The sequence below is a fragment of the Petromyzon marinus genome, chromosome 69 (genome assembly GCF_048934315.1).
Source record: "Petromyzon marinus isolate PM22_M1 ecotype Great Lakes invasive population chromosome 69, UKy_Petmar_22M1.pri1.0, whole genome shotgun sequence".
In the NCBI taxonomy this organism is placed as follows: Eukaryota; Metazoa; Chordata; class Hyperoartia; order Petromyzontiformes; family Petromyzontidae; genus Petromyzon; species Petromyzon marinus.
The window spans coordinates 3,833,232-3,853,410 of record NC_133735.1 but is presented as its reverse complement, the minus strand read 5'-3'; the positions used below and the strand labels follow the sequence as shown (position 1 = coordinate 3,853,410).

Genomic DNA, 20,179 nt, shown 5'->3' with positions numbered 1-20,179 from the left:
TCGATGGTCAGAGGGCAGATCAGCTCCACGGTAGGTCCTGGTGTCAAGGACATGGGCTCGCATCCGCTGGTCCGTCACTATGTAGTCCAGCAGATGTTCTTGCTTGGACCCGGCGTGCATCCATGATGTTGTGTGGATGCGCTGATGCTGGAACAGCGTGTTGGTAATTACAAGCCCATGGGCTGCACAGAAATATTGTTATTGAGCTGATCTCCACGCACACACACGCAAGCACACACACGCATGCAAGCACAAGCACACACACACAGACACGCACACACACACAAGCACACACACACACACACAAGCACACACACACACAAGCACACACACACACACAGACACGCACACACACACAAGCACACACACACACACAAGCACACACACACAAGCACACACACACAAGCACACAAGCACACACACACACAAGCACACACACACAAGCACACACACACGCGGGCTCGTTGTATGAAAACGCTGTATTAACATTGACGAGAGAACGAGAGAGCGAGCGACAAAGTCGGTTGTAACGAATGAGCAAGAGAGAGAGAGAGTGAGAGTGAGTGAGTGTGAATATGTGAGTGAGTGTGAGAGAGTGAGTGAGTGTGAGAGAGTGAGTGTGAGAGTGAGTGTGAGTGAGTGTGAGTGAGTGTGAGTGTGTGTGAGAGTGAGTGTGAGTGAGAGAGTGAGTGTGAGTGAGTGTGAGTGAGTGTGAGTGAGTGAGTGTGAGAGTGAGTGTGAGTGAGTGTGAGAGTGAGTGAGTGTGAGAGTGAGTGAGTGTGAGAGTGAGTGAGTGAGTGTGAGAGTGAGTGAGTGAGTGTGAGAGTGAGTGATGGAGTGTGAGAGTGAGTGTGAGAGTAAGTGTGAGTGAGTGTGAGGGTGAGTGTGAGAGTGAGAGTGAGTGTGAGTGAGTGAGTGTGAGTGAGTGAGTGTGAGTGAGTGTGAGAGTGAGTGAGTGAGTGTGAGAGTGAGTGTGAGTGAGTGTGAGTGAGTGTGAGAGTGAGTGTGAGTGAGTGTGAGTGAGTGAGTGTGAGAGTGAGTGAGTGTGAGAGTGAGTGTGTGTGAGTGTGTGAGTGTGAGTGAGTGTGAGTGAGTGTGAGAGAGTGAGTGTGAAAGTGAGTGAGAGAGTGAGAGTGAGTGTGAGTGAGAGTGTGAGAGAGTGTGAGTGTGAGAGTGAGTGAGTGTGAGAGAGTGAGAGTGAGTGAGTGTGAGTGAGTGAGTGTGAGTGAGAGTGTGAGAGAGTCTGAGTGAGAGTGTGAGAGTGAGTGAGTGTGAGAGAGTGAGAGTGAGTGAGTGTGAGTGAGTGTGAGAGTGAGGGAGTGTGAGAGTGAGTGAGTGAGTGTGAGAGTGAGTGAGAGTGAGTGTGAGTGAGTGAGTGTGAGTGTGAGAGTGAGTGTGAGAGCGAGTGTGAGTGAGTGTGAGAGTGAGTGAGTGAGTGTGAGTGAGTGTGAGTGAGTGAGAGTGTGAGTGAGAGAGTGTGAGTGTGAGAGTGAGTGAGTGTGAGAGTGAGTGTGAGTGAGTGTGAGAGTGAGTGTGAGTGAGTGAGTGTGAGTGAGTGAGTGTGAGTGAGTGTGAGTGAGTGAGTGTGAGTGAGTGAGTGTGAGTGAGAGAGTGTGAGAGAGTGAGTGAGTGTGAGTGAGTGTGAGAGTGAGTGTGAGAGTGAGTGTGAGTGAGTGTGAGAGAGTGAGTGAGGGTGAGAGTGTGAGTGTGAGTGAGTGAGTGTGAGAGTGAGTGTGAGTGAGTGTGAGTGAGTGTGAGTGAGTGAGTGTGTGAGTGTGAGTGAGTCTGTGAGTGAGTGTGAGTGAGAGTGAGTGTGTGAGTGAGTGTGAGTGAGTGTGAGAGTGTGAGAGTGAGTGAGTGTGAGAGTGAGTGAGTGTGAGAGTGAGTGTGAGTGTGTGAGTGAGAGTGAGTGAGAGTGAGTGTGTGAGTGAGTGAGTGTGAGTGAGTGAGTGTATGAGAGTGTGAGTGAGTGTGAGTGAGTGAGTGTGAGTGAGTGTGAGTGAGTGAGTGTGAGTGAGTGTGAGTGAGTGTGAGTGAGTGAGTGTGAGTGTATGAGTGTGTGAGTGAGTGTGAGTGTGTGTGAGTGAGTGTATGAGTGTATGAGTGTGTGAGTGTGAGTGAGTGAGTGTGAGTGAGTGTGAGAGTGTGAGTGAGTGAGTGAGTGTGAGTGAGAGTGAGTGTGAGTGAGTGTGAGTGAGTGAGTGTGAGTGTGAGTGAGTGAGTGTGAGTGAGTGTGAGTGAGTGTGAGTGAGTGAGTGTGTGTGTGTGAGTGAGTGAGTGTGAGTGAGTGTGAGTGAGTGAGTGTGAGTGAGTGAGTGTGAGTGAGTGTGAGTGAGTGTATGAGTGTATGAGTGTGTATGAGTGAGTGAGTGAGTGTGAGAGTGTGAGTGTATGAGTGAGTGTGAGTGAGTGTGAGTGAGTGTGAGTGAGTGTGAGTGAGTGTGAGTGAGTGAGTGTGAGTGAGTGAGTGTATGAGTGAGTGTGAGTGAGTGTGAGTGAGTGTGAGTGAGTGAGTGTGAGTGAGTGAGTGTATGAGTGAGTGTGAGTGAGTGTGAGTGAGTGACCATCGCAATCCGCCGGCAAACGCCGGGCTCCAAAGTGTCCAACGAGAAAACAAGGAACAATAACAAAATAAACTTATTATTAACAATAAATTAATACACATATATATAAAATATAGAATATTGCTTTGTTGTTGTTGATGATGTTGTTGTTGTTGTTCCAATAACTAAAAAGACATTAAACTCCAGCCCACCACCACCACCACCACTTTGATTCCACAAACTCAAAGGGCGAGATACTCAGCCCCGTCACTGTCACACGGGCACCACGGGGAAGGGGGGGTGTGTGGTGTATGTGGTGTGGTGTGTGTGTGGTGAGTGTGTGTGGTGTGTGTGGTGTGTGTGGTGTGTGTGTGTGGTGTGTGTGTGGTGTGTGTGTGTGGTGTGTGTGTGGTGTGTGGGTGTGTGTGTGTGGTGTGTGTGGTGTGGTGTGTGTGTTGTGTGTGTGGTGTGTGTGTGGTGTGTGTGTGGTGTGTGTGTTGTGTGTGTGGTGTGTGTGGTGTGTGTGTGGTGTGTGTGGTGTGTGTGGTGTGTGTGTGGTGTGTGTGTGGTGTGTGTGGTGTGTGTGTGGTGTGTGGTGTGTGTGTGGTGTGTGTGATGTGTGTGGTGTGTGTGTGTGGGGTGTGTGGGGTGTGTGGTGTGTGTGTGTGGTGTGTGTGGTGTGTGTGGTGTGTGTGGTGTGTGGTGTGTGTGGTGTGTGTGTTGTGTGTGTGTGGTGTGTGTGTGTGGTGTGTGTGTGGTGTGTGTGGTGTGTGTGGTGTGTGTGTGGTGTGTGGTGTGTGTGGTGTGTGTGTGGTGTGTGTGGTGTGTGTGGTGTGTGTGTGGTGTGTGTGTGGTGTGTGTGTGGTGTGTGTGGTGTGTGTGGTGTGCGTGGTGTGTGGTGTGTGTGTGGTGTGTGTGGTGTGTGTGGTGTGTGTGTGGTGTGTGGTGTGTGTGTGGTGTGTGTGGTGTGTGTGGTGTGTGTGGTGTGTGTGGTGTGTGTGGTGTGTGTGGTGTGTGGTGTGTGTGTATGTGGTGTGTGGTGTGTGTGGTGTGTGGTGTGTGGTGTGTGTGGTGTGTGTGGTGTGTGTGTGTGGGGTGTGTGGTGTGTGTGGTGTGTGTGTGTGGTGTGTGTGGTGTGGTGTGTGTGTGTGGTGTGTGTGGTGTGTGTGGTGTGTGTGTGTGGTGTGTGGCTGTGTGTGTGGTGTGTGTGTGTGGTGTGTGTGTGTGGTGTGTGTGTGTGGTGTGTGTGTGTATGGGTGTGTGTGGTGTGTGTGGTGTGTGTGTGTGTATGGGTGTGTGTGGTGTGTGTGTGTGGTGTGTGTGGTGTGTGTATGGGTGTGTGTGGTGTGTGTGTGTGGTGTGTGTGTGGTGTGTGTGTGTGTGTGTGGTGTGTGTGGTGTGTGTGTATGGGTGTGTGTGGTGTGTGTGGTGTGTGTGTATGGGTGTGTGTGGTGTGTGTGTGTGGTGTGTGTGTGGTGTGTGTGTGGTGTGTGTGGTGTGTGTGTGTATGGGTGTGTGTGGTGTGTGTGGTGTGTGTGTGTGTATGGGTGTGTGTGGTGTGTGTGTGTGGTGTGTGTGTGTGGTGTGTGTGTGTGGTGTGGCAGGGAGGAGACCAACGCCACCCCCGCTTTGTCTCTCCAAGTGTTGACGTTTACACAGCACACAAACTCCACTGGCGTTGAGTCGACCTCAGGTAGGGTGGCTGGATGGGTGGGTGGGTGGCTGGGTGGGTGGCTGGGTGGGTGACTGGCTGGGTGACTTGATGGGTGGCTGACTGACTGACTGGCTGGGTGACTGACTGGCTGGGTGACTGACTGGCTGGGTGACTGACTGGCTGGGTGACTGACTGGCTGGGTGACTGGCTGGGTGACTGACTGGGTGACAGACTGGCTGGGTGACTGGCTGGGTGACTGGCTGGGTGACTGGCTGGGTGACTGACTGGCTGGGTGACTGGCTGGTTGACAGACTGGCTGGGTGACTGACTGGGTGACTGGCTGGCTCAGTGACTGGCTGGGTGACTGACTGGCTGGGTGACTGGCTGGGTGACTGACTGAGTGACTGACTGGCTGGGTGACTGACTGGCTGGGTGACTGACTGGGTGACTGGCTGGGTGACTGGGTGGCTGGGCGACTGACTGGGTGACTGACTGGCTGGGTGACTGACTGAGTGACTGACTGGCTGGGTGACTGAGTGACTGACTGGCTGGGTGACTGACTGAGTGACTGACTGGCTGGGTGACTGACTGGCTGGGTGACTGGCTGGGTGACTGACTGAGTGACTGACTGGCTGGGTGACTGACTGGCTGGGTGACTGACTGGGCGACTGACTGGCTGAGTGACTGACTGGCTGGGTGACTGACTGGCTGGGTGACTGACTGGCTGGGTGACTGACTGACTGGGCGACTGACTGGCTGGGTGACTGACTGGCTGGGTGACTGACTGGCTGGGTGACTGACTGGCTGGGTGACTGACTGGCTGGGTGACTGGCTGGGTGACTGGTTGGGTGACTGACTGGCTGGGTGATTGACTGGCTGGGTGACTGACTGACTGGCTGGGCGACTGACTGGCTGGGTGACTGACTGGCTGGGTGACTGACTGAGTGACTGACTGACTGGCTGGGTGACTGACTGGGTGACTGACTGGCTGGGTGACTGACTGGCTGGGTGACTGGCTGGGCGACTGACTGGCTGGGTGACTGACTGACTGGCTGGGCGACTGACTGGCTGGGCGAGCGACTGACTGGGTGACTGACTGACTGGCTGAGTGACTGACTGGGCGACTGACTGACTGGGTGACTGACTGACTGGCTGAGTGACTGACTGGGCGACTGACTGACTGAGCGACTGACTGACTGAGCGACTGACTGGCTGGGCGACTCAGCAGGGCAGCAGGTCGAAGTCGTCGCTGACGTCCACCGTGGGGACGTAAAAGTCCGAGACGTCCTCGGCGTGGCGCCGGGGGGCGGCGCCGTCCGCCTCGTCGGCCCTCACCAGCCACTCGAGCCGCTGCACCGCACTCAGCGCCGCCGCCTCCTGTTGCTGGCGCATCAACACCGCTGTCTGGGGGGGCGGGGCACGGGGGCAGGGGGGGGAGAGAGACGCACAATTCATCTAGGGGGTACACTGCAACTACTACTACTACAACTACAACAACAACAACAACCGCCATTCGCCACTAAGTGGCGGTGACGTCACCACGACGCTTGTGCCAGGCTACACACACACACGTACACAACAACAACAACAACAACCGCCATTCGCCACTAAGTGGCGGTGACGTCACCACGACGCTTGTGCCAGGCTACACACACACACACACGTACACAACAACAACAACAACAACCGCCATTCGCCACTAAGTGGCGGTGACGTCACCACGACGCTTGTGCCAGGCCATGTGCACCCTGAGGCCACGTGAAGTGTCGAACGCCCGCTGGCAGGAGGTCACGGGGCAGACCCAGCAGGTGCCACGGGTCGACAGACTGAGATGAACTGGCCGGTGCACCACCTGTGCCCCCTACTGTGCCAGGCTAGGTGCACCAGGAGGTCACGGGGCAGACCCAGCAGGTGCCACGGGTCGACTGACTGAGATGACTGGCTGGTGCACCACCTGTGCCCCCTACTGTGCCAGGCTAGGTGCACCAGGAGGTCACGGGGCAGACCCAGCAGGTGCCACGGGCCGACTGACTGAGATGAACTGGCTGGTGCACCACCTGTGCCCCCTACTGTGCCAACCTGCTGTGCTTTAGCCACCCGGCGCTCCGCTCGTTGTTGTGAGCGTCGCTCCTCCGCCCTCCGTTGTTGTTGGAGGGCGACTACCTCCAACTGCCCAGTAGCGGCGTCCTTCACGAGCCTCCTCCACAGAGGCCGACCTTGACACCGCTGGTACCGGTCATCGGCAAGTCCACTCAGCTGCACGTCCTCCTGTACCACATCACTCCATCTCTTCTCTAGCCCATGCCGCGCCCGTTTAGCCACCTCGATTCGCCCAAACAAAAGCTGTTTCGGCATGCGATGGCTGGGCTTGCGGGCTATATGACCCAGCCAACGCAGCCTTGCCTGTCGGAGGAGCTCACCGATGGGACCTTGCCCAGATCTTTCAAGGATTTGTGAGCTCCTCACACAATCCAGCCTGGTTAAACCCAAGATGGATTGTAGGCAGGCCAGCCTAAATGTTTCTAACCGGCGGAGATGTTCCATTAGGGGGGTCCACGTTTCGCAAGCGTAGAGAAGGGAGGGAATGACCGTGGCCGAGAAGACCCGAAGCTTAGTGCGGAGCGGCAGACCAGGTAGCTTCCACACAGCGTTCCACAACCGATGAAAAGATATTGCCGCTCGACTGATTCGGAGACCTCTGCTGTTAAACCGGAGTCGGTCAAAAGCACACTGCCCAGGTATGGGAAACTCTCCACAACTGCCCCATCACCGATTGGGAGTTGTGGGGGTGGAGTGTCCGATGGTACAAAATACCCAGGCAGGTGCTTAGTTTTGGTGGGGCTGATGGTAAGGCCCCATCTCTTAGTGGCACGCTCCAGTCTCAGCAGCAGCGTCTCCAACTACTCCTCTGAATGAGCAGCTATTACCAAATCATCGGCATACATAACGTGGTTGAGCAATAGGGAGCCATCCCTTGACCACACCCGGGCATCGATCAGCCTCCCATTATATCTGTACCAAATGTAGATTCCCCCGGTACAGCTATTGAAGGCTTCACGAACTACGTGGTCAAAATAGATGTTAAATAACGTGGGAGCCAGAGGACATCCCTGTCGCACCCCAAGGTGTACAAGGAATGGCTCCAACTCCCAGCCACGTAGTTTTACCCGGCTCCTTAATGATCGTGAGCAGAGGGTTAGGGACAACCCAGAGCCCAGGCCTACTGATGGTATCATAGCCATTGACCAGGTCAATAAAGCAGAGATGTAGGTCTTGTTCAAATTGCCTACAGCTTTGCTGTAGCAGACGGACAGAAAATATGGCATCTGTGCAGAACCGCCCTTTCCTGAAACCGCACTGGGACTCTGCAAGCCTCTCCTCAGCGTGGCTAGCAAGGCGATGTTGAATAATCCTTGCCAGGACCTTTCCCGGCACACTGAGGAGTGAGATGCCCCTGTAGTTGTTACAGTCTGTGCGGTCCCCCTTCTTAAAGAGGGGGACCACCAGGGCATCCTTCCAATCCTGCCGAACCCGTACAGTGGTCCAGACTGTTATGATGTCATGTAGGGCAGTCTGTGCACAAATGCCACCCTCCTTCAGCATTTCACTTGGGAGATCATCTCTGCCCGGTGTCTTTCCTGGTCTCAAACTCTGGATCGCCCTCAGTACTTCCTCAACAGATGGCACCTCAGCCAGCCACTCACAGGGGGTGACCTCCTCCAATATTAGAGGCACCGCAGCCTCAGCAGGGTCATCCTCACTTTGTGCCACGATGTTTTCCTGGCTGTGGGATTTCCCCTCCCCCAGGACCTCACAGAAATGCTCAGCAATTCTGCAAACCTGTTCCTGGGGGTCAGAGATTGGATCGCCGTTCTTTTCCCTAATGATGGTAATGGGTGTGGCGCTGCAGGTTACTTTTTTGATGGAATTAAAGAACGATTTGTGGGGGACAATGCCAACCCCAGCTGCAAGTGATGATGAAATTCTCACTTGCAACTTTCATCAGCTAGCTGAGACCATGCCACTAAGGGTTTGAATGGGGTCCTGGGTGTACACCCACCACCGGAGTGGAAGAATGGAAGGTGCATCTTACAGATGACAAGTCGATGGTCAATGGACAGATCAGCTCCACGGTAGGTCCTGGTGTCAACGACATGGGCTCGCATTCGCTGGTCCGTCACTATGTAGTCCAGCAGATGTTCTTGCTTGGACCCGGCATGCATCCATGATGTGGTGTGGATGCGCCGGTGCCGGAACAGCGTGTTGGTAATTACAAGCCCATGGGCTGCACAAAAATCGAGCAGCCTCCTCCCGTTGTTATTGAGCTGATCTGGCCCATGCCTTCCAATCACTCCAGACCAGGTGTTAGCATCATGACCAACTCGGGCATTGAAGTCACCCAACAAGATGACTCTATACTCTTTGGTTCTATTCGGTAAAGTCACGTAGGTAAAAAATAAAATAACAAAAAAGATGACTCTATCCCGAGGGGCCACTTTAGCTAGCACCTGTGACAGGTCATAGAAGGCATCTGACTCATCGGCCTTGCCTGCATCCCTCCATGGATGTTCGTTTTCAGTGGGGGCATAAGTAACCATGACCACCACTCCTCGCCTCTGGTTGATGGGAAGGCGAGCCCAAAGTAGCCTGGGGCTTACAGCTTCCCACACCTCATCGCCATGCTCCCATGCCCCCTTCATTATCTTATTCAGAAGAAGAGCCACACCCTGTTGTTTGGCAGTCTGCTGCCCCGAGTAGAGGACTGTCCACCCCTCATGGAGGCAGGAGCCAGAGCCGGTCCACCAGACCTCCTGAATGCCACAGAGATCCAGGCGGTACCGGTCCAGCTCCCGACAGAGGAGTGGCAGCCTCTCCTCCGCAGTGAGCGTTCGAACATTCCACGTGGCCATCCGTAGTGGCTTTTTGTTGTTTCTGGAGGAGCCCCGAGGGTAAAGATTCAATCTCCTGGCTCCGCCAATTGGGGTTTGGCCAGGAGACGTCATAGACGCCTGTCCCCCCAGGGCCCCTGGCACAAGCTTTTATTTATTACATTTTTGTGGTCGTGGTTTATGTCTGGCAAAACAACCCCTTACCTCCTTCTGGTGTACACTACACACTACACTACACACTCCACTATAAACTCCACTACACACTACACTACACTATACACACACTACACTATACACACACTACACTATACACACACTACACTATACAAACACTATACTATACACACACTACACTATACACACACACTACACTATACACACACAACACTACACACTGTACACTATACACTACACACTACACTACCTTCACGTTCTCATATCTCTTCTCCACGTCCTCCACACAAGGGATCCGCTGCTGCTGCTGCCGCTGCTGCCGCCGTCGCCGGCGCCGGCGACTCCGGCGACTCCGCTCCAGGTCCTCATCGTCGTCCACTTCCTCATCCACCACCTCCTCCTCCTCCTCCTCCTCCTCCTCATAATCCGCCTCCTCCTCCTCATCCGCCTCCACCTCCTGCTGGGGGGGGGGACACGGGGAAGATACGTGGAGCAGGGGACGAGGTGGGGGGACGAGGTGGGGGGGTGAGTGAGTGTGTGAGTGAGCATGTGACTGAGTGAGCGGGTGAGTGAGTGGGTGAGTGAGTATGTGACTGAGTGAGCGGGTGAGTGAGTGGGTGAGTGAGTGGGTGACTGAGTGAGTGGGTGAGTGAGTGGGTGGGTGAGTGGGTGGGTGAGTGGGTAAGTGAGTGAGTGGGTGAGCGAATGAGTGTGTGTGTGAGTGGGTGACTGTGCGAGTGGGTGAGTGAGTGTGTGAGTGGGTGTGCGAGTGAGTGTGTGAGTGTGTGTGAGTGGGTGAGTGTGCGAGTGGATGAGTGTGTGTGTGAGTGGGTGTGTGTGTGTGAGTGGGTGAGTGAGTGTGTGAGTGTGTGTGAGTGAGTGAGTGGGTGTGTGAGTGGGTGAGTGAGTGTGTGAGTGTGTGTGTGAGTGGGTGACTGTGCGAGTGGGTGAGTGAGTGTGTGAGTGGGTGTGCGAGTGAGTGTGTGAGTGTGTGTGAGTGGGTGAGTGTGCGAGTGGATGAGTGTGTGTGTGAGTGGGTGCGTGTGTGTGTGAGTGGGTGTGTGTGTGTGTGTGAGTAGGTGTGTGCGTGAGCAAGTGAGTGTGTGTGCGAGTGGGTGAGTGTGTGTGCGAGTGTGTGTGTGAGTGGGTGTGTGCATGAGCAAGTGAGTGTGTGTGCGAGTGGTTAGGCGAGCGAGCGAGCGTGCACCCACGCGCTCCCCCGAGGCGAGGTCTCTGTGCACCAGCACTGCGTAGGCTGCTAGGGGCAGCCCCTGCTTGGCCAGACGGCGCGCTGCCTGGCAGTGCACACGCAGCACCTCCTGCTCACACGACAGCACCAGCTTCTCCTGCACGCACACACACACGGGGGTGGGTAGGTGGGACAGTGGGTGAGTGGGAGAGTGGGTGGGTGGGTGGGAGAGTGAGTGGGTGTGTGAGTGGGTGGGAGAGTTGGTGAGTGGGTGGGAAAGTGGGTGGGTGAGTGGGTGGGTGAGTGGGTGGGTGAGTAGGTGGGTGGGAGAGTGGGTGGGAGAGTGGGTGGGTGCATGAGTGGGTGGTGCTGGTGTAGCTGGTGTCCGGCAAAACAACCCCCTACCTCCCAGTGGTGCCGGACGGGCAACGCTGTCGTGGGCAGTGCCGTGGGGGGAGGGCCAATTCCGATTGGCTAAATGGGGGCTCTGGACAGGTGCGAGGGGCTGGTAACCCCTCCACCTTCAATTAATTACCACTAAACCACGACCACAAAATTTAATAAATAAGCTTGTGCCGGAGGCCCCGGGGGGACAGGCGTCTATGACGTCTCCAGGCCAAACCCCAATTGGCGGAGCCAGGAGATTGAATCTCTACCCTCGGGGCTCCTCCAGAAACAACAAAAAGCCACTTCGTGTGGCCACGTAGAATGTTCAAACGCTCACTGCGGAGGAGAGGCTGCCACTCCTCTGTCGGGAGCTGGACCGGTACCGCCTGGATCTCTGTGGTATACAGGAGGTCCGGTGGACCGGCTCTGGCTCCTGCCATCATGAGGGGTGGACAGTCCTCTACTCGGGGCAGCAGTCTGCCAAACAACAGGGAGTGGCTCTTCTTCTGAACAAAAGAATGAAGGGGGCGTGGGAGCGTGGCGGTGAGGTGTGGGAAGCTGTAAGCCCCAGGCTACTTTGGGCTCGCCTTGGAGTGGTAGTCGTGGTTACTTATGCCCCACTGAAGACGAACATCCGTGGAGGGATGCAGGCAAGGCCGATGAGTCAGATGCCTTCTATGACCTCCTGTCACAGGTGCTAGCTAAAGTGGCCCCTCGGGATAGAGTCATCTTGTTGGGTGACTTCAATGCCCGAGTTGGTCATGATGCTAGCACCTGGTCTGGAGTGATTGGAAGGCATGGGCCAGATCAGCTCAATAACAACGGTAGGAGGCTGCTCGATTTTTGTGCAGCCCATGGGCTTGTAATTACCAACACGCTGTTCCGGCATCGGCGCATCCACACCACATCATGGATGCATGTCGGGTCCAAGCAAGAACATCTGCTGGACTACATAGTGATGGACCAGCGGATGCGGGCCCATGTCCTTGACACCTGGACCTACCGTGGAGCTGATTTGCCCACTGACCATCGACTTGTCATCTGTAAGATGCGCCTGCCATTCTTCCACTCCGGTGGTGGGTGTACACCCAGGACCCCATTCCAACCTAAAGTGGCCTGGTCTCAGTTATCTGATGAAAGTTGCAAGCGAGAATTTCATCATCACTTGCAGCTGGGGTTGGCATCGTCCCCGACTCTTCCTGATGTCGAAGGGAAATGGGCAAGGTTTAGGATTGTGGCTCATGCAGCTGCAATGGCTGCTTTGGGTACGCGGTCCAGACCTCCACAGAGACCCTGGCTGACAGAGGAGGTGTTCAAGCTGGCTGAGAAAAAGCAACAGGCCCACTCTCATCAGCTACAGAATCCGTCGGAGAATGGAGAGCCGTGAGGCGCTGCAAGGATGGGTGGTGGTCGCGGGTTGCTGAGGAGATGGAGTCTCCCTCAGTGGCCCGCGATCACAAATCGCTCTTTAACTCCATCAACAAAGTAACCTGCAGCGCCACACCTATAATCATAATAAGGGGAAAGAACGGGGATGACCCTGCTGAGGCTGCGGTGCCTCAAATATTGGAGGAGGAAGTCACCCCCTGTTAGTGTCTGGCTGAGGTGCCATCTGTTGAGGAAGTACTGAAGGCGATCCAGAGTCTGAGACCAGGAAAGACACCGGGCAGAGATGATCTCCCAAGCGAAATGTTGAGGGAGGGTGGCGTTTGTGCACAGACTGCCCTATAAGACATCATAACAACAGTCTGGACCACTGGACGGGTTCGGCAGGATTGGAAGGATGCCCTGGTGGTCCCCCTCTTTAAGAAGGGGGACCGCACAGACTGTAACAACTACAGGGGCATCTCACTCCTCAGTGTGCCGGGAAAGATCCTGGCAAGGATTATTCAACATCGCCTTGCTAGCCACGCTGAGGAGAGGCTTGCGGAGCCCCAATGCGGTTTCAGGAAAGAGCGGTCCTGCACAGATGCCATAGTTTCTGTCCATCTGCTACAGTAGAGGTGTAGGGAATTCCAACAAGACCTACATCTCTGCTTTCGGAGTCCCCTGACCCTCTACTCACGATCATTAAGGACCTTCATGATGGTGAGCGGGCCCGGGTAAAACTACGTGGCCGGGAGTCAGAGCCATTCCCTGTACACCTTGGGGTGCGACAGGGATGTCCTCTGGCCCCCAAGTTATTTAACATCTATTTTGACCACGTAGTTCGTGAAGCCTTCAATAACTGTACCGGAGGAATTTCCATTTGGTACAGATACAGTGGGAGGCTGATCGATGCCCGGGTGTGGTCAAGGGATGGCTCCCTATTGCTCAACCACGTTATGGATGCAGATGATTTGGTAATAGCTGCTCATTCAGAGGAGGAGTTGGAGACGCTGCTGCTGAGACTGGAGCGTGCCACTAAGAAATGGGGCCTTACCATCAGCCCCACCAAAACTAAGCACCTGCCTGGGTATTTTGTACCATCGGACACTCCACCCCCACAACTCCCAATTGGTGATAGGGCAGTTGTGGAGAGAGTTGAGAGTTTCCCATACCTGGGCAGTGTGCTTATGACCGGCTCCGGTTTAACAGCAGAGGTCTCACTCCGAATCAGTCGAGCGGCAATATCTTTTCATTGGTTGCGTAACGCTGTGTGGAAGCTACCCGGTCTGTCGCTCCGCACTAAGCTTCGGGTCTTCTCGGCCACGGTCATTCCCTCCTTTCTCTACGCTTGCGAAATGTGGACCCCCTAATGGAACATCTTCGCCGGTTAGAAACATTCAGGCTGGCCTGCCTACGATCCATCCTGGGCTTAACCAGGCAGGATTGTGTGAGCTCATAAATCCTTGAAAGATGCGGATGAAGTCCCATCGGTGAGCTCCTCCAGCAGGCAAGGCTACGTTGGCTGGGTCATGTAGCCCGCATGCCCAGCCACCGCATGCCGAAACAGCTTTTGTTCGGCCGGATCGAGGGGGCTAAACGGGCGCGGCACGGGCTATAGAAGAGATGGAGTGACGTGGTACAGGAGGACGTGGAGCTGAGTGGACTTGCCGATGACCGGTACCAGCGGTGTCAAGATCGGCCTCTGTGGAGGAGGCTCATGAAGGACGCTACTGGGCAGTTGGAGGTAGTCGCCCTCCAACAACAACGGAGGGCGGAGGAGCGACGCTCACAAAAACGAGCGGAGCGCCGGGTGGCTAAATCACAGCAGGTTGGCACAGTAGGGGGCGCAGGTGGTGCATCGGCCAGTCATCTCAGTCAGTCGACCCGTGGCACCTGGGTCTGCCCCGTGACCTCCTGCCGGCGGGCGTTCGACACTTCACGTGGCCTCAAGGTGCACATGGCCTGGCACAAGCGTCGTGGTGACGTCACCGGTTGTGGCGAATGGCGGTTGTTGTTGTTGTCGGTGTTGCTGGTGGTGTTTGTGTCGCTGGTGGTGCCCCCACCCTCTCGACGAGCTGCTGCAGGCGCAGGGCTCTGCGCGCTGCCTCCTGCATGCGGAAGAGCTCCTTGAGGGGCTCCGACAGCGACGGCGGTGGAGCGAACTGCGTACGCCACGCACACGCCACGCACACGCCACGCACATCATGTACAGTGAGGGAAACAAGTATTTGATCCCCTGCTGATTTTGTACGTTGGCCCACTGACAAAGAAATGATCAGTCTATAATTTTAATGGTAGGTTTATTTGAACAGTGAGAGACAGAATGACAACAACAAAATCCAGAAAAGCGCATGTCAAAAATATTATAAATTGATTTGCATTTTAATGAGGGAAATAAGTATTTGAGCCCTCTGCAAAACATGACTTAGTACTTGGTGGCAAAACCCTTGTTGGCAATCACAGAGGTCAGACGTTTCTTGTAGTTGGCCACCAGGTTTGCACACATCTCAGGAGGGATTTTGTCCCACTCCTCTTTGCAGATCTTCTCCAAGTCATTAAGGTTTCGAGGCTGTCGTTTGGCAACTCGAACCTTCAGCTCCCTCCACAGATTTTCTATGGGATTAAGGTCTGGAGACTGGCTAGGCCACTCCAGGACCTTAATGTGCTTCTTCTTGAGCCACTCCTTTGTTGCCTTGGCCGTGTGTTTTGGGTCATTGTCATGCTGGAATACCCATCCACGACCCATTTTCAAAGCCCTGGCTGAGGGAAGGAGGTTCTCACCCAAGATTTGACGGTACATGGCCCCGTCCATCGTCCCTTTGATGCGGTGAAGTTGACCTGTCCCCTTAGCAGAAAAACACCCCCAAAGCATAATGTTTCCACCTCCATGTTTTACGGTGGGGATGGTGTTCTTGGGGTCATAGGCAGCATTCCTCCTCCTCCAAACACGGCGAGTTGAGTTGATGCCAAAGAGCTCCATTTTGGTCTCATCTGACCACAACACTTTCACCCAGTAGTCCTCTAAATCATTCAGATGTTCATTGGCAAACTTCAGACGGGCATGTATATGTGCTTTCTTGAGCAGGGGGACCTTGCGGGCGCTGCAGGATTTCAATCCTTCACGGCGTAGTGTGTTACCAATTGTTTTCTTGGTGACTATGGTCCCAGCTGCCTTGAGATCATTGACAAGATCCTCCCGTATAGTTCTGGGCTGATTCCTCACCATTCTCATGATCATTGCAACTCCACGAGGTGAGATCTTGCATGGAGCCCCAGGCTGAGGGAGATTGACAGTTCTTTTGTGCTTCTTCCATTTGCGAATAATCGCACCAACTGTTGTCACCTTCTCACCAAGCTGCTTGGCAATGGTCTTGTAGCCCATTCCAGCCTTGTGTAGGTCGACAATCTTGTCCCTGACATCCTTGGAGAGCTCTTTGGTCTTGGCCATGGTGGAGAGTTTGGAATCTGATTGATTGATTGCTTCTGTGGACAGGTGTCTTTTATACAGGTAACAAGCTGAGATTAGGAGCACTCCCTTTAAGAGTGTGTTCCTAATCTCAGCTCATTACCTGTATAAAAGACACCTGGGAGCCAGAAATCTTTCTGATTGAGAGGGGGTCAAATACTTATTTCCCTCATTAAAATGCAAATCAATTCATAACATTTTTGACATGCGTTTTTCTGGTTTTTTTTGTTGTTATTCTGTCTCTCACTGTTCAAATAAACCTACCATTAAAATTATAGACTGATCATTTCTTTGTCAGTGGGCAAACGTACAAAATTAGCAGGGGATCAAATACTTTTTTCCCTCACTGTACACAGGGTGTACACACACACCGTGTTCAAACACAGTGTACACACACACAGCGTGTACACACACACAGTGTACACACACACACACACCGTATACACACACACACAGTGTACACACACACACCGTACACACACAGCGTGTACACACACAGCGTGTACACACACAGCGTACACACACACACACACCGTATACACACACACAGTGTACACACACACACCGTACACACACAGCGTACACACACCGTACACACACACACAGCGTGTACACACACACACACAGCGTACACACACACCGTACACACACACACAGCGTACACACGACGTACAGGTGCCGGCGCTCACCGTGGGAACCTGCAGGCGGCTGTAGGGTTTGCCGTGCAGCACGTAGGCCCCGGTGTGCGTCATGAACCGGGGGTAGCCGTGCGGCGGCGGCGGCGCCGGGGCCACCCCGCACAGCGCCGCCCACCGCTCCTCCGCACTGCCGCGCTGCCGGGCGAACACGGCGCGCAGCGCACACTCACGCTGTGCACACTCACGCTGTGCACACTCACGCTGTGCACACTCACGCTGAGCACACTCGCGCTGAGCACACTCACGCTGGGCACACTCACGCTGAGCACACTCACGCTGTGCACACTCACGCTGAGCACACTCACGCTGGGCACACTCACGCTGAGCACACTCACGCTGGGCACACTCACGCTGGGCACACTCACGCTGGGCACACTCACGCTGGGCACACTCGCGCTGGGCCTGCGCCCGGTCGCCGGCGCCGGCCGGGCGCCGGCAACCGCGCGGCGCCGGCGCCGGGCGTCGCCCCGAGTCCCCTCCTCCGCCGTTGCCGGCGCCCTCCGGCCGCCCGTCCTCGGCACGTGCGCCGGGCCGGGCGTCGCCCCCGTCGGCGTCGGACGCCGACGGGGGCGACGCCCCCCCCTCCCCTTCCTCCTCGTCCGCCGGCGGAATCGCCGGCGGCGGCGGCGGCGGCTCCGGCGCCGGCGGCGGTTCCGCCGGCGCCGGCGGTTCCGCCGCGAGTTCATCGCCGTCGCTCGCCGCGACGGCCACGGCGGCGTCCGTAGGGGCGGCGCCGCGGCCGCCCTCCGGCGGCGCCGCCGGCGGCTCCTCCCCCGCGCCGTCGTCCGCTCGGCTCGGCTCCGCCTCCCGCTGCGGCGCCGCCGCCGCCGCCGCCGCCGTCTCCTCCGGCATCTGCTCCGAGACGACCAGATCGACGGCGCCGGCGTCCGCGGCGTCGTCGCGACCGGGGCCGGCGGCCGGATCGCGAGCCGGCGCCGGTTCCGGCTCGACCCCGAGCACCGACCGCGCGTCGCCGTCCGCCGCCGAGGCGCCGGCACCCCCCGGCCGCTCGGCGCGGTGCGGGGGAGCCGCCGAGGGAGCCGCCGGGGGAGCCGCCGGGGGAGCCGCCGGGGGAGCCGGCGGCGACGGCGCCGGCGGCGGCGGCGAGGGCGCCCCCCCCCCGCCGCCGGCATCGCTCGCCGGCGCGGGAGAAGCGTCGGCGGCGAGCGACGGCTCGTCCTTGGCGGCGTCGCTCCGAACTTCCGGCTCTCCCTCCTCCCCGTCGCTCGCGCCCAGCCGGTGCCGCCGCCGGTGGCGGCGGTGCGGCGGCGTCGGCAGGGCGGCGGCCGCCGCGGGCGGCGCCGGCTCCTCGCCGCCGCCGTGGTCGCCGGGCGCCGGCCAGCGCCGCGGGGGGGTCACCCCGCAGGCACCGCCCGTCGCCGGCGGCTCCGCCTGCGGGTGCCAGATCGGCGGCTGGTGCTGGGGGCGGTCGTGGTGGTTGTGAAGCTGTTGGGAAGGTTGCTGCTGCTGTTGCTGCTGCTGAAGCTGCTGCTGCTGCTGCTGTTGCTGCTGCTGAAGCTGCTGCTGCTGCTGTTGCTGCTGGTGACAAGTCTGCTGTTGCGGATGATTCTGCTGCCGTTGCAGCAGCAGCAGCGGCTGATTCTGCTTCTGCAGCTGCTGCTGCTGCTGATGATGATGATGATGAAGAAGAATCGGGCGCTGATGCTGATGGTTGTGCTGCTGGTGCTGCTGATGGTGCCGCGGTGACGCCACAACCCTGGCGCCCTCCCCGCCCGGCGCAAGCGGGGCCGGGAGGGCGCCGTCGCCGCCCTCCGCGGCTTTGCCCGTCGGCACCGGCTGCTCACAGGCGACCCGCGGGCGCTGCGCGGGGCTCGCCGGCGGAGGCCGCCGCTCCTTGCCGGCGCCGCCGGCGCCACCGGCAGCCTGCCCGGACACATCGGGGGGGGGGGGGGGGGGGGAGGGCGTCAACGCCGCGAGACCGGCGCAAGGCGGTAGAGCAGCGTCTGGTCGCCCCCCTGACGCTACAATAACACGCGGCAGGAGCAGCAGTTGCAATGAGGCTTTAGCGATCAATAGCAGCAGCAGCAGCAGCAGCAGAGGTGTTGTTGTTGTTGTTGTGTTACATCGCGTGAACATGGCAACCCATTACTCAAATTGGCCGCGTTCTGTCGACGGCCCAGGACCGGTTCAGATGAATGTCCCCACTGGTGACATTTATGAGCGGGAATCGAACCCGGGTCCAAGGCTATACAGGGGGATCTCTGTCTTTGTGTTGCTAGTGGGGAGCGGCAGTGTAGCGGTTAGCGCTACGCTACGCCACACAAACCTTTTCAGATAATCGCCAGCCGTGAGGATTATCTGAAAAGGTCCTGGGCCTCCCCTAGGTCGACTCGGCCTCAAATGAGAACCTGGTGTAGCGGTGGTGGCTGGTACAGGTACAATGGGAGGCTGATCGATGCCCGGGTGCGGTCAAGGGATGGCTCTCTATTGCTCAACCACGTTATGTATGCTGATGATTTGGTAATAGCTGCTCATTCAGAGGAGGAGTTGGAGACGCTGCTGCTGAGACTGGAGCGTGCCACTAAGAGATGGGGCCTTACCATCAGCCCCACCAAAACTAAGCACCTGCCTGGGTATTTAGTACCATCGGACACTCCACCCTCACAACTCCCAATCGGTGATGGGGCAGTTGTGGAGAGAGTGGAGAGTTTCCCATACCTGGGCAGTGTGCTTATGACCGGCTCCAGTTTAACAGCAAAGGTCTCACTCCGAATCGGTCGAGCGGCAATATCTTTTCATCGGTTGCGTAACGCTGTGTGGAAGCTACCTGGTCTGTCGCTCCGTACGAAGCTTCGGGTCTTCTCGGCCACGGTCAATTCCCTCCCTTTTCTACGCTTGCGAAACGTGGACCCCGCTAATGGAGCATCTCCGCCGGTTAGAAACATTTAGGCTGGCCTGCCTACGATCAATCTCCCAGGTCGACGTAGCCCTCAAAGGCTTGGGACACATCCCAACAGACGTTGCTAGAGCTGAAATTGCCACCGTCCTTAGAAATGCTAAGACACCCATGAGTAACATCAGCAAAGACGAGCGCTCTGAACTCGCAAGTTTGAAAAAGAGGGATGATGCAGTCATCCTCTCGGCCGACGAGGGCAATACACCCATCCATCAAATTCACCATGGAAGTGGAGAAGGATAGTAAGCTACCATTCCTGGATGTTGTGTTTGAGAGGAAACCCGATGGCTCTTTGGGACACTGTCTACAGGAAAACCACCCACACAGATTCCTATCTGAAACCTGATTCCCACCACCACCCGGCACAGAAGAATTCCCTCATCAAAACACTACACCATAGGGCCCACTGAATTTCTGACCAACACCACCTAGCCAGTGAACTGGAACACGTGCACCAGGCCCTTAAGATGAATGGATATTCGGACCGTACTATCCGCAAAGCTGTTTCTCCAACCGTGGAGAAACAACTCCCTGAAACGCCGATCAAAGCTATCACGTTACCATACACAGCAGGCGTTACCAAAAAGACTTCCAAAATCTTAAACAAACACAAGATCCAAGTCCGATTCAGTACAGTACACAAAATCTGTGATCTAATCCCATCCGTGAAGGATGTCATTCCTGACATGCAATACCCTGGAGTCTACAAACGAAGTTGCTCCGGTGGTGATTGTTACATTGGGGAAACGAAACGGCAGGTATCTGACCGTATTCGCGAGCACAAGGCAGATCTGAAACACGGCAGAACTAACTCTTCCGCCGTGGCTGATCACTGCTACAACGCTGTGGGCTCTCATGATATTGTCTTTTCCGAGACCAAGGTGCTCTGCAAAC

General features: G+C 56.3%; 1 protein-coding gene across 4 annotated transcripts in view; it reads right to left on the bottom strand.

Annotated features, from left to right (window-relative positions):
• Window positions 1–5,296: 5,296 nt before the first annotated feature.
• Window positions 5,297–20,179, bottom strand: part of LOC142906686 (uncharacterized) — a 52,847-nt gene continuing 37,964 nt past the window's right edge. For 3 of the 4 annotated variants that reach the window (XM_076054998.1, XM_076055000.1, XM_076055001.1), the window contains exons 9-13: window positions 16,360–18,252; window positions 14,268–14,366; window positions 10,472–10,606; window positions 9,511–9,720; window positions 5,297–5,601 (exon numbers count right to left, since the gene is read on the bottom strand). In XM_076054998.1, coding sequence (XP_075911113.1) covers window positions 5,419–5,601; window positions 9,511–9,720; window positions 10,472–10,606; window positions 14,268–14,366; window positions 16,360–18,252 — 2,520 coding nt within the window. In that variant the 3' untranslated portion in view covers window positions 5,297–5,418. The remainder of the gene's footprint in view (window positions 5,602–9,510; window positions 9,721–10,471; window positions 10,607–14,267; window positions 14,367–16,359; window positions 18,253–20,179) is intronic. The other variant, XM_076054999.1, reaches the window with a different exon arrangement.